The sequence below is a fragment of the Epinephelus moara genome, chromosome 6 (assembly GCF_006386435.1).
Source record: "Epinephelus moara isolate mb chromosome 6, YSFRI_EMoa_1.0, whole genome shotgun sequence".
NCBI lineage: Eukaryota > Metazoa > Chordata > Actinopteri > Perciformes > Serranidae > Epinephelus > Epinephelus moara.
Genome location: NC_065511.1, coordinates 2923364 through 2939354, shown reverse-complemented (window position 1 = coordinate 2939354; position 15991 = coordinate 2923364). Strand labels below are relative to the sequence as shown.

Here is a 15991-nt window from a genome sequence, read left to right as displayed (position 1 = left end):
TTATAAATCGCCTTCAATGGAGGCGATGTCAGACTGAAGGTTCTGGGAGCTTCAGTCTGACACTCAGGCTAGGAGTTTCCATGTCGAGATATACCGTGCAAAGTAACCTGGCTGCGTTTGGTTGTTGATGTTCTTGAACTCCGCGTCAACTTCTGCCTTTTACTGTACATGCATTGTCTATTTTCAACACTTCTGGTTTCACAGGAAATGTACAGTTTGCATACAGTCTCTTTCAAAATAAAAGCACTACGTCAGCACAACACCACAAATTGACGTTTTTTTCCTTCAACAACAAACACACATGGTTACGTTTAGCCAACTCACGTTTTGAAAAAAAAGAACAGGGTTTGGCTTTATAATCTTAAGGGAAGCCAGGGTGAAAGCAGAGATATTGGATAGAGGAGATACCCCACCGTAGGCTTATCCAATGTTAAGAAAACGGTTACTCTTCCTGTCTCCTAAGTGGGCGTGGTTAGCTCTCCCTCCAATCAGAGCCTGTTCTCCCTCAAACAAAGTTAATTTTCTCTTGATCTGTGCGGATGAAAAATGCAGCTTTAGTGTCAGAATGTTGGTAAGATGTGTGGCTTGTGGAAAATGAACCCAATATTTACTTTAGTGACTATAGGGCGAAATAATTGACCATAAATTGTGATCACGTTCATTTTCCTCATTGACGACAATACATTCAGAGCTGCCGCAAGTCTCCTATGAGGGCGTGGCGCTGACGTCACTGAATCAGGAAGTGAGCTGAGTGGGGTATCTCGCTTCATCCAATATCTCTGGTGAAAGTTTGTGGTTGTTGGACCAATCCACCACCCCTCCCGCCTACCCTACTCAGACTTCCGCCACCGTAACTTTCATTGTTATCCTTCTGCGTTTCCCCCTGAAACCACCAGGCAGCGTTAAACAGTAACACCGACTGGTCGTGTATCCGTGTAGCCGATGTGAAAGGATGGCTATTTTCGTTGCCGTTTGACACCGGAAGTCATTGTCATTGGATTTATTTCACTTAGGATTTGATGAAACTGACAATGAAGGTCTTACCAGCTTTAGTATTTTCGTTTAGGAGAGTGAGTCAGTATTTCACACTACCATAGGACTTGGTATGCACATCCACTGCTCAGAAAAGAAAAAAACAAATCTTAAAATGAACCTTAAAGAAAAATATGTACTGATGTTTTGTTTTAGTTATGACAAACATGATAAACACTAAAGGCATGAGTGATTATAGGAATCCGATCTGGGCAGATATAGATAATAGACAGGTCCGTATGCAAGATACAGGAATACATAATATGGGTAACATCAGTTATGATATTTTACTTAGTCAAGATCATGTCTGTCTCATGTCTGTCTCAAGTCTTTCTCACGTCATTTCAAGGAAACCTTTTTTCTCCTCCACAAATTTCAAGGAGCACTTTAATCCATTTCCTCTCAAATTAAAGTGAATACATTCTCTGCATCCTAGTTATCCTACATGATCAGTGTTGGGGGCAATGCATTACTTTTGTAAGGTGTTACAGTAATATATTTGTTACTTTTAGCAGTAACAAAGTAATATAATGCGTTACCAACATAATATTATTACATTTACAGTGTCACTTAACATGTTACCACCCGAAATACACTGTGCATTGTCATTTATTCACACTGATCCACACAGCTCACTTCCACCAGTGCACCACCAGACAAAAAGATTATTGCGTCTTGCCATGTCATCACAGACTACATTATAGGAGGGTGTCAGTGATCAACACAGCTGAGTCATGTCGTACTGTATGTTTTCATGTTCAGTGTGTTTCCATTAGTATAACGACGTACAACATCTGTTGTAGTCTTGTGTCCTAAGGCTGCATGAAAGCAGCGGGGATAAGGATCTGGCCTACAGTTCACATTTTTTCCTCGTCCTGATTATCGGCACATCTGGGTGATGTTAGTATATGTTGGATATGTTTCCATTCACATCCCCTGCAGCTGCAGAGCAACACAAGCACACAGTCCTGTTCTTATGCATAACTCTCTCTCCGGCAGGTGGGTCTTCCAGCTCCGGTGTTTTAATCTGCACACATCACAGTAACTGACTTGCACGCCAATTTTGTTTGTTGTGCTAACCTCAACATTTTTTGTATTGTGTTTCATATCGTTGGCCCACAAATATTGATCCATATGTCATAATTGAGGCTCAGAGTTGAGCCTCCATGTGTCCAAGGCTATCCGTTAATTTAAAAAGGTCTAGGCTATTTAATTGCTCTCAGTATTTTTTTTTTTTTTTTCTTTCATTTTTATATAAAGTGGTAACCACTGTAAGTGAATGCATGAATGGGTCAGACCTGTGCAGCACTGGATTTGAATTGAGCTGTAATAAACTGGAGCTCCCTTGCTTTGGTTACCTGCTGTGAAACAACATGACTCTCATCCATTTAAAATGAACATTAGTTCTTCTGAGATGATTTTGATCAAAGTAACGCAAAAGTATTGTAATAACTAACTTATTACTCTACACAGATAGGAATGTTGTAAAGTAACTCATTGATTTCAAATGAAGGATGCATGCTGTAAAGAGATCCAGGCTACTGTTTTCTGTTATGCAGTGACAGGGGGTTTGGGTGTCAACAGGGGGTCTGATGGTCATGTCTGTCAGACTGCACCTCGACCTCAGCTCCAGGTCAGCAGCAGGCATCTTAGGAATGTCTGATATATGAGGGAGACAATCTCAACTCTGCTGTTGCCCTTCTTTGGGCAAGAATCAGGGAGAGAGAGGAGGAGTGGGTACTATACCTGTTTCAGCTCTGTGTGTGTGCGTGTGTGCGTGCGTGCGTGCGTGCGTGCGTGCGTGCGTGCGTGCGTGCCTGTCTGTCTGTGTGTGTGTGTGTGTGTGTGTGTGTGTGAGAGAGAGAGAGAGAGAGGCTTCTATGCCTTTCCAAGAATAAGAATAAGAATATCAGAGTATGGACATTTTCATTCTCAGGTGGGAATCTATGTAGGCTGCAATGAACTTTGTCAGCCTACTGGGTTGGAAGTTTTTTCTTACAACAACACTTTTCTTCTTTTTCTTCTGCTCTTTGCCTCAGCACACAAGTAAATTTCATATGCATTTAATTCACTGAGCCTTTGCTTCACATGACTAACAAATTAATAACAATATAAAGCAGGTGTGTTTTACAAAGTCAGCAAACACATGGACACTGGACCACAAGGCACAGCCTGTTGTACACACGTAGAATATTAAATTTTAACAGAAGATTATAGATTGAATATTGAATTCATAACCTTTTTTGAGCTCGAAAAGTGACTCCAATCCTGCATGATAGGACAGTGTATCCTTTCTAAGTCCCTTTTCAGTCAGTATAATGAGGGGGAATGACTGTAGCAACTCTTTCAGCTCTAAAATCTCTCGACTGGACAAAATGTCCTCACTTCCAAAAACATCCTCAGTCTTGACATTTAAAACCCAAATTAGATGTCACATAGTCTCTCCGGGTCCACCTCCGTCCCTCTGCCTAGTGGGCTTTTTTTAGACAGACATTTAGAATGAGACAGTCACATTCCGACATGTGTGTGTGTTTATTTCAGAGAGAGAGGTATTTAGAAACCGAGGAAGAGAGGAGGTACTGCATGAATGCCCTAATCTAGCCGTGTTTCTATGTCTTAGTCTGGGATTGTGTGCATGTGTCTGTCCTCTGTCTCCACCCCAACAGCAGGGGACAAAATGAAGGATAGAAATACTACTCTGCCCTGGTGTTGTTGTGCTCAGTTATAGTACATTCACACATTTAATTTTTTTATTTACATATTCTGAATTAGCCTGCAGGGCAGGGCACGGTCTACATTTTCTCTCTTAGTTGAGGGTTATGCGGGGTAATTGTGTTGGGTGAAGGGATTGCACTGTGCCAGGCTAAAGGCTGGTGAATGGAGACAGCCGCTGAGGGGGTGATTGCTATACCGTGATGGGGCTGGGGGACAGAGGACATTTTGGAGCAAAAAGAAGATTTTGATATTTTGACAAAAGTGCTCATTCACTTTCTTGCTGTGAGAAAGATGAGAAGTTTGATACCACTCTCATGTTTGTATGTTGTGTCAGGAGCTGAAGCAAGGGGAGAATTCACTTAGCTGAGCATAAAGACTGGCAGCAGAGAGAAACAGCTGGCTTGGCTTTTTCAAAATCTCAAAACTGTGCCTACCTTTGGGTCTAATTTTATGAATGAACATGTTGTATATCGCTGTTGTTTCCAACCACAAACAGACAAGCAAAGAGACAACTACTTGCTGTAATTTCAACCAGCAGTGGTTCAGCACCAATCCGGTCTCACTCCAAAGTCATTGAAATCCAGCACTTGGTCAATGACTTCCAGCATCAGACACAGACAAAAAAAACTCTCCTTTCATATTGGCATGATACATGGCCAGTTGCTGATACTGTGATGTACCTTGCATGTCATATGTCGATGTGGAAAGTCCATGACCAAATGTGGATATGTGACGAGGTCGGAGCGAGAATGTGTTGCTTTAAGGCCCAGACACTAATGGAAATAGATTCACCTGCTTGCAGCAAAAATTTCTCTCAACTGGTTTTAGCCTCTTAAAGCCCTGTCAAACTACAGAGCCCCAAAAGTCTTGAAGAGTGACTCAATTCTTTGTCTTGGGTGCACAAGATAAAACACATTTACCTCTCAGGACCTTAAGGGCTCTGTACACCACTAGCAGTATAGATGTTCAAATGTCACAGCACCCTGATGTGGTAGCCGCAAACCTGCCACAGCAAATCAGCCCACAGCTTCCTCTGGAGATGGGCCAATGCTTGGCTTGGATGAAGAGAAGGTTTTGTTTTGACAAGAGATTGTGGTTCATTAGAGTTTATGCAGGTTCATCTCTACTTGTTATGATGTAGTTTGTTTTGCATTGACGTGGGAGTTGTCTCATGTTATACACCTGTTGGGAGTTTAAGATCTCTTGCATGCCAAACATGGAGCTGTGTTTTCAAGATAGCAGATCCCAGACAGTGTAGCCAGCCATAGAGGTTTTAGCTAACCTCCAGGCCACAAAGGTTTCAGACAAATAATCTTAAAAGGAAGCTGTCATAAACCGCTCTCCACCCCACAGACTGGATATAGCAGGCCTTTAACCATGGGCCCCAGACAGCGAAGGGGAAAGTGAGACTGAGGCTCTGGTTGCAGTCTCTTGTGAAATATGTTCTCAAACCACAAATTAAATTCTTCTCATAGCTTTCAAATGTCCAGAACTGCTTTAGTTAAACAGGCAGCACTTCTTGTGTAGACTGCAATAACAGTCTGTGTGTCTGTAAACTTCTCTAATGTCCCTGATATTATTCAGAAATATAAGAACAAGTGTATACGAGCTATATCTGCATCACAACACGAAATAAGACATTTTCAACTACAGTCATGTTTGGATGTGTACAAAGTGCTCCACCTCTTTTTATTTCTGTTTTCAGCATTCTCAGTTTAGGTCAGCTTGTTGCTGGTCTGTGTTTCAGCTGTATCCAGCCCAGGAAAATGTGTGGTATTTATACCAGCTCCACAGCAGAAGATCTAAACAGCAGAGCACTGAGCACAATACCAGCTCTGGCACAAATAACCTCCAGGGGAATGGCTGAGGGATTGGGTTAGGGATGGGCTGGATCCTGTTTTAAAATGCTAAAAAGGGGGGAAGTTCCATATGTCAAAAACAGGAAGTGTGGGCTTGTAGACAGTTTCTCTGCACACAGTCCCGATCCCAGACCTCGAACTTCCTGTCCGGGGGTTCCACTCCAACTGTCCCTCTTCCTGTGTTTGAGGACTCAGCAGCAGAGCCCACAGGGACTTGACTTAAATGAAACTACTGCAGCTTTTCTTTTCATTATACCCTCATACTAATTAACATGAACAACATATGTTATTTCTATTTATATTTGCAGCTGCTGAACCAGGTTATAGGCAGTTGGAGGATTGCAGGAAAAATAATCTTACAATGAACATGATGAACACTGCAAAAATCCCATATCAAAAATTCAAGTGTTAATTTTGACAGCTGTTTTAGATATAGTCTATCTCTTGAGAAGAAAATGCTTTTTAATTTTTACTCTAAATGTTTTAGTCAACTTTTAGTCATTATGTTTTCAATATGTTTTTATTTTTAAACTAATTAAGTAAGGCTAATTCATGTATCAGAAATTAGAATCAAGGTGACAGGTTGTATAAAAATTTCATTTACACAATTTTTTTCTACAACTACAAATAATTTCTGCACAATTACTCAAATCACTCCAGCAGTTTTTGACAGGTTTAAGGGGTGATTTACAAGCACACACTTACTGATCATCATTTGAAAAGCCCAACATCTCTCTACTCATGCTCTCAAAAACTTTGACACCACAAATAACTAATCTGAGACAATTAGGATTTGTACCCAGGTTCATTGTAAACTCTGAGTGAGACAGAGAAATAACTTAATTAAAGCCTGAATTCGTTCTTAATCTGCAACATGTTAGTCTGGAGGTTTAAACTCATGTCACTGATCTGAGTTCAGACTGTTTACTTATACAGCTACACTCATAGATAACTGAGCCTCCTACCTGCCTGTCAAACAGGCAAAACATCGTGGCTCAAACTATTTGCTGGAGTTTACCAGCCTGTCGCTCATGTGGCATTTGAAGATAATTATAAACACGGCCGTTCACTGCTTTCAATGTCCGATAGTCCACCACTAACATTTTCAACACATCTCGTCTCGTTAGCAAAAATGGAACATAGATTTTGTCTTAGTTTGTATTATCAAGATTTGTTTTTAGCTCGTCATCGTCTCGTCTTCATTATAATTTTTGTCAACGAAAAGTAACACTGGAGAGCATTTTAGATCTGAGCCTGCTTTTGATTTAAATAAGCAAATCTGGCTGCCAGTGCAGTTAGTGATTTCTGACTTGAAAATATTTCTTAAAATAGGGAACGGTCAATTCCATTACAACTGGGCAATCTTTATCTGCCCCTGAAGATCATTTGTTATTGTTGAAAGCTCCAGAACAGCAACTTAATGGACAGTGTGGAGAAATTATTGCTGTTTAAGGTCAGGAATGAATACTGAGTTTGATTTGATTAGAGGAAAATTCTGAATTCTTTTATCAATGTATAGTCAGTGTTAGTAAACCTTTACAGCTGAAGATATGTAAGAAGACAGATAAAAGGACTTGTTGTGTTTTACTGAGTACTAGGATTGCCTTCTAGTCCTGAGTGGTACTTTGATTTGACATTGAATATGAAACTCATTGTAGTGAGTACCCAGAGAAAAGCTCAGATGTTGCATATGTTTCGCACTAATAAGGTACACCATCAATACACAGTGTTTGATAGGTTGTGAAATATACGGCACATAGAAAGTGTTAAATGTAAGAACAAGACAGGGTACATAGAGCATGATGCTTGCACTTGTTGCTGGTTAGTTACATATAATTATCTGGCTTAGATGAGTAACAGAAGATGACTTTGCAGCAGCTAATGTCTCATTTTACAGAAATTGTGAGACCCTAAGAGCTTGTCTTTGGGGCTGAAGACAGACTGCAGCTGTTGTGGGTTCAGTTTCATAAAGGTCTGGACCCAATCCCAGAACTTTGTTTTTCATTTTTTAAGGTTTCAGCAACATGCTCTCTCTTTTTCCCTACTAGCTCTTCAGCATAGTAGTAAATAGTGAAAAAAAATGACAGATTGTTATTTTAGTGTTCTGCACAGTCTGAGGTTGTAGCTAGTTGCTTGTTAGTGGGAGCGGATTTTTTCTGTTTTTAGAAAAGATCATTGTTCAAGTGCCATTGCATTTCCCGATGCAGAGACATCATGAAAGACATTTTATTTTCTACTGTCAGCATTATTAATATTATTATTATTATTGTTGCCAGGGTCATTGATCAGTAGTTTGGAGTAGAATGTCCTCATACCAGGATACATTTACACTTTTGATCGTGTTAAAACAACGGGGCATCTGTTTCACTTCTTCCAAACACTTTTTTTTTTACCTTGAAATATTCATGGTGTCAGAAACCATGCCATGAAATGGGGCCTTGTTTGATTTTCATGTTGAACTTGGCCAGCTCATCTTCATCTTCCTATCACCACATAGATACCAGGAAGTGCTGCAAATAACAGAAATATGATGGCACAGACAACATGACATAATAGAAAAGTTATTTTCTGCACTTGAGACTCAGTTAATGATGTGCACTGGGCTGTGTTTGTGTTTGCAGAGGTGAAGGACTATGAGCCTGCATACGGCTCTAAAGTGCGAGAGCACCCCTGTGTGGAGAGCATGAAGGATAACGTGCTAAGAGACAGAGGAAGACCTGAGATCCCCAACACCTGGCTCAGGCATCAGGTCAGACCTACACTGAGCTGCTATACTAGACCAACATACTGTTCACACAGATACTAACTGTAGCATGGATACACAGTGTTATTTTTCATTTTGTAGGAATTCTTTTAAATATATTTTTTATTTTTTCATAGACAAAACATTAGTATTGTTACTGATAGTGTTGTCCCTTGGTCCCTTCCTTGATGAAAATGAGCCATCAACACTGAATACAGTCTTCTGTGAATGTGTGTGGATACTTTCGACTTTATTTTTTTTAACCTTTTTTATCTCTATATCTTTGAAATGTGGTTGTGGTGTTTGTACTTATTTGAATATTTTAGATGCACAGTTTGTACCACACTTTGTTCCATGTCTGGTATTTTGTTTTGTGTCTGTTTATAATAACGTATTTGTATCTTGTGTTGCTGCCTATGTTAGCCGGGACTCACTTGAAAAAGAGATTTATAATCTCAATGGGAGCTAATACCTCAATGGGAGGTGATAAAAACAATCTCTTACGTGCATGAGCATTCTTCCATTCCATTATGTTAGTTTTTAATATGATATGTTATGCAACTCTTCCGGCTGGATCATTGTAATCAAGGAGACGCCAGTAGAACAACTTTACAATGATGTCATTTTAATTAAGATACACAGTATCCTAAATTACAGTTCTCACCTGCTCCACCAGAAAATTACCATGTAAGATCAAAACTACAAGTTTTGAGCAACCTTTTTTTCCTGCAGCTATCAAAGCTTTGAATAGGTGAAGCCATCTGTAACCAGTGGTGTAAGAAGTACTCAGTCCCTTTAAGTTGACGCACCAATACAACCTGTGGAACAGAATGCTGGTCATACCAAACAATAGACTGGCAAGTGAGATTTCCAGATGAGATCTCTCAGTAGGAGGTGAATGGGCGTCAGAATTGATCTTCTTCATGAGCATGGAATTGGGCATCTCCACAGCCACTATAGATTCATCCTGCACTAAGATGTGACTTTGATCAGCTTTGTGAAGCCTGAAACACACTTGCTGCTGCTTGTGGTTTTGATTTTGAGAGTTGAGCTGCTTCCTCCTGTTGGCTAAAAAGGAGCTTAAAGCTGGGATTGCCACTTGCAGCTATATGTTTTGTTTCTTATTGTGAAATCTTAATCTGAAAAGTAGCTTGTAGGTCAACTTATTAAGGGAATTAAGTCTGGGGGAGAAAAACACTGGTTATTTGGTTATGTGTAAATGGCCATATAGCATTCAAATAATTTGGTTGAGAATATGCTACATTTACCCAAACAGTTCATAGAATTTTATTTAGTGTGTATTCTTACATTCCTGCTCTCTTCCTCTGTCTAAGGGTGTGGCAGTTATCTGTGCCACCATCATGGAATGCTGGGACCATGACCCAGAGGCCAGACTTACCGCCCACTGTGTTGCTGAACGCATCTCCGAGTTGGAGGATGAGATGGACAAACTGTCCAGCTGCAGCTCCTCGGCAGAGAAGATCCCAGCGGAGCTGAAGATCCCAATAGAAGTGGGGATCCCAGGGGATGAGGTGAAAATCACAGAAATACAGGACATCATAGCTGTGGACTGCTCTGTGAGTGATGAGAAGTGAGCAGAAGCTCTGCATCTTCATGGACTCTGAGGGAGATTTTCCAACAAGGGCATTTGTTCTGCTTTGATGAGATTGAAGGCAAGAATCTCAGTAGTGATGTCTAGGAGTTGAGCTCCTGTGTCCCAGGACTTGGAATTGCGTCATAGTGTCATATCTTATTCTAGGCCAGCAAAGAGGGACTCTTGTATTTCACCACTTCTAAAATGTAACAACTTGCCTCAATCAGCTAAAAAGCTAAAGAGCCAAAAAGCCAGAGTTAACTGGAAGCTTCCAAAGATGTGCTGAGCACAAAGACAGTGTTTTTTAAGAGTTAGACAGGTTTCCTTCTGACAAAAAGGTCACTCTGTGTATGAAAGAAAGAACAGGCCATTAGCTATCAAACCAAAGACTTCTGATTTGCACTTTACCAGGTGATACTTATGCATTACAGATGTTTGTTCATACTGCCTAACATTTTGGAGCTAAGGGGAGTTTGTGCCTGTTAGTGTCTTTGTGTGTCTGACTTTGAGCCAAAGTGTCAGCAGAGATGTCGCCTTAACGCTACTGATGCTGCGGACTCCATCCTTACCAGCAGCAATCCAAAGGAATGTGTATGTGTGTGAATGAGAATGTGTGCATTTGTTTGTGTAATCATATTGTTTTTACCCAGCTATACTTAAACCTTGTTTGAATGAACAAGCACAATGTACATAGAGACAATAACTGTACAGAGGAGACAGGTCAGCCAAAAAGGGAATGTAATCCCACTACTTAGCTTTGAATGCAAATTAAAAGACTTCACAGATATGTATTTTTAAAAAAGATAGTATATGTTTTCTGTCATAAAAATCAGGAAACTGAGGAGTGTGCCAAAGATCCTTTACCCTGCCTTACATACAGTATGTGTCATTTGTAAAATATTGTACATCTTTTATGAATTAAAGATATTTCTGTATACTGAGATTCTGTTCTTACTCATTCTGTCATTCAACCCAACCCAGTGCAAACAACTGAAGATCATGTTCTGAGTGCAGTGGAATTTCTGGTAATACTTTATATGATGCCCAAGTCTATAATGCATTATGATTATAATCTGATTATTGCACTGTATAACTAAAGCTGGCTAGCTGGCTAAGGAAACGTAGTGTGCACTCCATAAACACCTGGCAGCACAAATGAACCAGCTGCTGATGGATGGGATCCATCCAGAGTTGATGACCCAGGGACGGACAGTCCTGATCATGAGGGATCCCCAGAAGGGCGTGGTCCCATCCAACTACCGGCCAATAACCGGCCTCTGTACATGGAAGCGGCTAAGATGAATAGGCACATGGCCCAATACATGAGCAAGGCCCAGATAGGAATTGGTAGTAATACCAGGGGAGCCAAGCACCAGCTACTGGTCGATAGAGCAGTCAGCCAAGACTGCAAGACCAGGCAGATCAACCTGTGCACCACACGGATTGACTACAAGAAAGGCTATGACTCATGCATGCAACACACATAGATACTGGAATGCTTGGAAATGTACAACATCAACAGGACACTAAGAGCCTTCATCAAGAACTCACTGAGGCTGTGGAGAACGACTCTGGAGGCCAACTCAAAGCCAATTGCACAAGCTATCAGCAAGTGCAGCATATACCAAGGTGATGCACTGTCCCCGCTTCTTTTTTGCATAGGCCTGAACCCCCTCAGCCAAGTTAATGCAAAGAGTGGCTACGGATACTGGTTCCGAAGTGAAGTAACCATCAGTCACCTCCTTTACATGGATGACATCAAGCTGTTTGTCAGGAATGAACGAGACATTGATTCACTGATCCAGCTCACCAGGATCTGCAGCAAGACATCGGAATGTCATTCGGACTAGATGAGTGTGGTCGGGTGGTGTCTATGAGAGGGAAGATTATCAGAACTGACGGGGTTAAACTACCAGAAGGCAGCATTGCAAATGTTCAGGACAGCTACAAATACCTTGGGCTGCCGCAGGCAAATGGAACCATGAAGCCGCAAGGAAGTGAAAAAATCCTACCAGTGGCTGGAAAAGGCTGGACTGAAAGACAGCACAGAAGCACTTATCATGGCAGCACACGAACAGGCACTTTGTACAAAATCAATAGAAGCAGGGGTCTACCACACCAGACAGGACCCCAGGTACAGGCTGTGCAAAGATGCTGCTGAGACAGTTCAGCACATAATAGCGGGGTGTAAGATGCAGGCAGGAATAGTGTGCATGGATCGCCATAATCAGGTGGCAGGATTAAGCCAACACTGCGTGGCCCTGTGAGTGGAACATTTGCATTTAAAAAATGCCCAGATATAACTGCTGATAGGAGCACCATTCTCTGTAATTTCTGCAGTAAGGAATTTTTGTACCATCAGAGTAATTCAAGCCTGAAATCTCACCTCAATGCAAAGCATTTAGCAGTGAACCCAGAGGTCTGAGTTAACACAGCCTCTAATGCTAGCACTAGCAGTGAGCCTCATAAAGCCACTCTCGACCAGGTGTTCAGACGCAAACTGAGTAAGTCTACCTGTGACCAATTAACCAACTCCCATGCAAAATAGATTGCAATGGACTGCAGACCAGTTTGGATGGTAAAGTACAGGAGGTCAATTGTATCCAAAATCCAGCAGCTTTACTATGATCTGCCAAAATTCATTTGAATTTTTTATTTTTTTTTAAATACCTCTTGAAGCTCAAACCGAGCATCAGAATGGGGAAAAGGGTGATTAAGTGACTTTAAAAGTGGCATGGTTATTGGTGCCAGACTGGCTGGTATGAGTATTTTAGAAACTGCTGATCTGCTGGGATTTTCATGCACAACCATCTCTAGGGTTTACAGAGGATGAACGGAAAAAGAGAAAAAATCCAGTGAATTGCAGTTATCTGAGCGAAAATGCCTTGTTAATGTCAGAAGTCAGAGGAGAATAGCCAGACTGGTTCAAGATGATGGAAAGGCAACAGTAACTCAAATAACGACTTGTTACAACCAAGGTATGCAAAAGACTATCTCTGAACAAACAACATGTTGAACCTTGAAGTAGCTACAGCAGCAAAGGACCACACAGGGTGCCACTCCTGACAGCTAAGAACAGGAAAATGAGGCACAGCCTCACCAAAATTGGACAATAGAAGATTGGAAAAACATCGCCTGGTCTGATGAGTCTCGATTTCTACTGTGACATTCTGATGGCAGGGTCAGAACTTGGCACACACAACATGAAAGCATGGGTCCATCCTGCCTTGTATCAACGGTTCAGGCTGCTGGTGCTGGTGGTGGTGTAATGGTGTGGGGGATATCTTCTTGGCACACTTTGGGCCCCTCAATACCAGTTGAGCATTGTTTAAATGCCACAGCCTACCTGAGTATTGTTGCTGACTGTGTCCATCCTTTTATGACCACAGTTGAACCCATCTAATGATGACCAATTACAGCAGGATAACACACCATGTCACAAAGCTCAGATCATCTCAAACTGGTTTCTTGAACATGACAATGAGTTCAGATCTCAATCCGCACCTTTGGGATGTGGTGGAATGGGTGATTCACATTATGGATGTGCACAGTCCCAGCATCAAGAGGGGGCGTGACGTCGTCAGTGCATCATCCCGCCGCACGGAGAAAAACAAACAAACAAGGAAGAACAGATTTTCAAGCGCAAGCTAGCAGCTATATTTTCATAGAGTGTGCCAGTAAACCCGGAACTCCGTTAGCGCTTTTAGCACTTCCGGTTCTCTCGTCTAAAAGTCAATACGTTTTTTGAATGGGATTTTGGGTAAAATGCCTCAAATAAGGTCTGTGGTTAACAAAAGCTTAAGCGAGTTTCAGGTTTTGTTCTACGACATAAAACATGTCAGTAAATACCCTACTTGTGAATTTTGAAGCTTTTACGTGTCGTAAAAAAGGCGGTTGCTAACAAGTTGCTCAATACGACTACAAACCCTGTCGGGGACATTAAACGTCATCACCCCCAAACAGACGAGAGTCAAGGCTATTCAAGAGAAGGCTGAGACACTGGGTCAAACATGGGGGGATTGCACATGCGTAGTGTAACTTGAGCTGCGATGCTGGAGGGTGACAGCAGGGGCGCTAGATAAAAAGTGCAGGATCCGCTCAGGTGATCAAGGAGTGCGCTTGGTGCGGTCTGCTTGGACTTTTGGACAGCGGCTGCCTGAAGTTGTCGGAATTGCATCTCTGTCATTCTCACCCACAACGCAGGCCACCAGTGACAGTCCAGTAATAAGCTGTGAAAATGACATGCATGCACATCCCCCTTATTCCGCGGTCTCATGCCATCTACTGAGCCTTTGAGAAAGTCCAGACCAGATTTTACTGCGCATGTGCAATCCCCCCATGTTTGACCCCGTGTCTCAGCCTTCTCTTGAATAGCCTTGGTTTTGACGTCAGCCCTGGCACACTCTATTCAGGATGGACATTCGCAAATGGCAGAAAAAGCCACCGTCTGCAGCCTGGCAGCAGCAGCAGGAGCACCGGAGAAGCCGAGGAGCACCTGCCAAGGCCAAGTACGTCGAAGGAGCAGCGGGAACTTCAGCCGCGCTGCGAGGAGAGTGAACCGCCCGCGCCGCCGCCCATAGCCTCTGAGCCGGGTTCACTGGGAGCAGAGAGCCCGTCATCACACTCACAGCAGCAGTGTGGTTTCGCAGAGGACCTCGGAGTTGACAAGCCAGTTCAAGCCCTAACCCTTAACAGCATAATAATGACTGTAAACGGTCGTTTTCGGCTAATTGGTACAACGAGAGAGACTGGCTTGAATATTCGCAGCAATGGAAGGAGATGCTGTTAAGGAGGTTCCACTCGTCAGGAAAGAGGAGACTGCAACTCTACTGAAGGTAAGAGCTGGTTATTTTATCATTTGTATTGTTGCTGCTGTTTGTGTTTGTTAGCAATGTGGTTATTGATCATATGTTGTTGGACACCTTAGATCAACGCCGTCTGATCTGTGGAGTCTGATTTTATGTTGCTCTGAGTTACCTGGCTTGTTTCTTGCTTCTGATTGGCTAGTGCGGTTATTCGGGATTTCATCTGTTTCTTAATGGTTGGGTTACAATGAACGTTGTGTTAGTAAAGTAGGTATATTTACTCAGTGGCAGTGGGTTATTGTAACTTGTTTCTTATCACGGTAAAACTTATGAATTGGTGTATCTATGTGGCTTAGATAAGACAGTTGGGCTGAATACGTTTTCTAATACTATGCAAAACGTCATCGCCCCCCCTCGGTTTTCAGCCGCCCCCCCCTTATGTACTGAGCTGGTGCTGGACTGGATGTGCAGTCGACAAATGTGCAGCAACTACGTGATGCTATCACGTTAATGTGGAGCAAAATATCCGAGGAATGTTTGTAACACCTTGTTGAATCTATGCCACAAAGAATTAAGGCAGTTCTGAAGGAAAAGGGGATCCAACCTGGTACTAGCAAGGTGTACCTAATCAATCAATCAATCAATCANAAAAAAGGTAGAAACCTCAGGAAGAGCAACTGAGGAGGGATCCCTCTTCCAGGACGGACAGACGTGCAATAGATGTTGTACAGAACAGATCAACATAATCAATAACAGTAATCCGTATACAAAATGATACATGAAGAGAGACAGAGACAGAGAGAGATGTTGGACAGACAGTAGTGACAGTAGCTTACAACAACATTAATGAAAGTAATGATATTATAATAATAATAATTATGGCTATTGTGGTACAATATGTTGTTTATATATATAATAATATATGTATGTGACAATAATCATATGTGTATAATAATAGTATAAGTATGACTAATATTAACAGCAGCAGTAGGCCGCATCTGGCAGGACCACAGTAGCAGCACAACCACATCACAGTTCCAGGCGCCGCTGCGATATGAGTTAACCTGCGAGACAGTGGAGCACCAAGGCTCCAGAGAAGAAGCCGAGTTAGTGATATGCAGTAGAGCCGAGTTAGCAAGATGCAGAAACAGGATGAGTGTTAGTAAAGGAGATAGAGAGAGAGAAGGACAAAAGGTGCTCTGTGTATTATAGGAAGTGTATTATAGGAGGTCCCCCAGCAGAC

General features: G+C 42.0%; 1 protein-coding gene across 2 annotated transcripts in view; it reads left to right on the top strand.

Moving 5' to 3' along the window:
- LOC126391210 (TGF-beta receptor type-2-like) overlaps positions 1-10884 on the top strand; it is a 62941-nt gene extending 52057 nt beyond the window's left edge. For both annotated transcript variants that reach the window (XM_050045808.1, XM_050045809.1), the window contains 2 exons: positions 8228-8355; positions 9684-10884. In XM_050045808.1, coding sequence (XP_049901765.1) covers positions 8228-8355; positions 9684-9944 — 389 coding nt within the window. In that variant the 3' untranslated portion in view covers positions 9945-10884. The remainder of the gene's footprint in view (positions 1-8227; positions 8356-9683) is intronic.
- The last annotated feature ends 5107 nt before the right edge of the window (positions 10885-15991 follow it).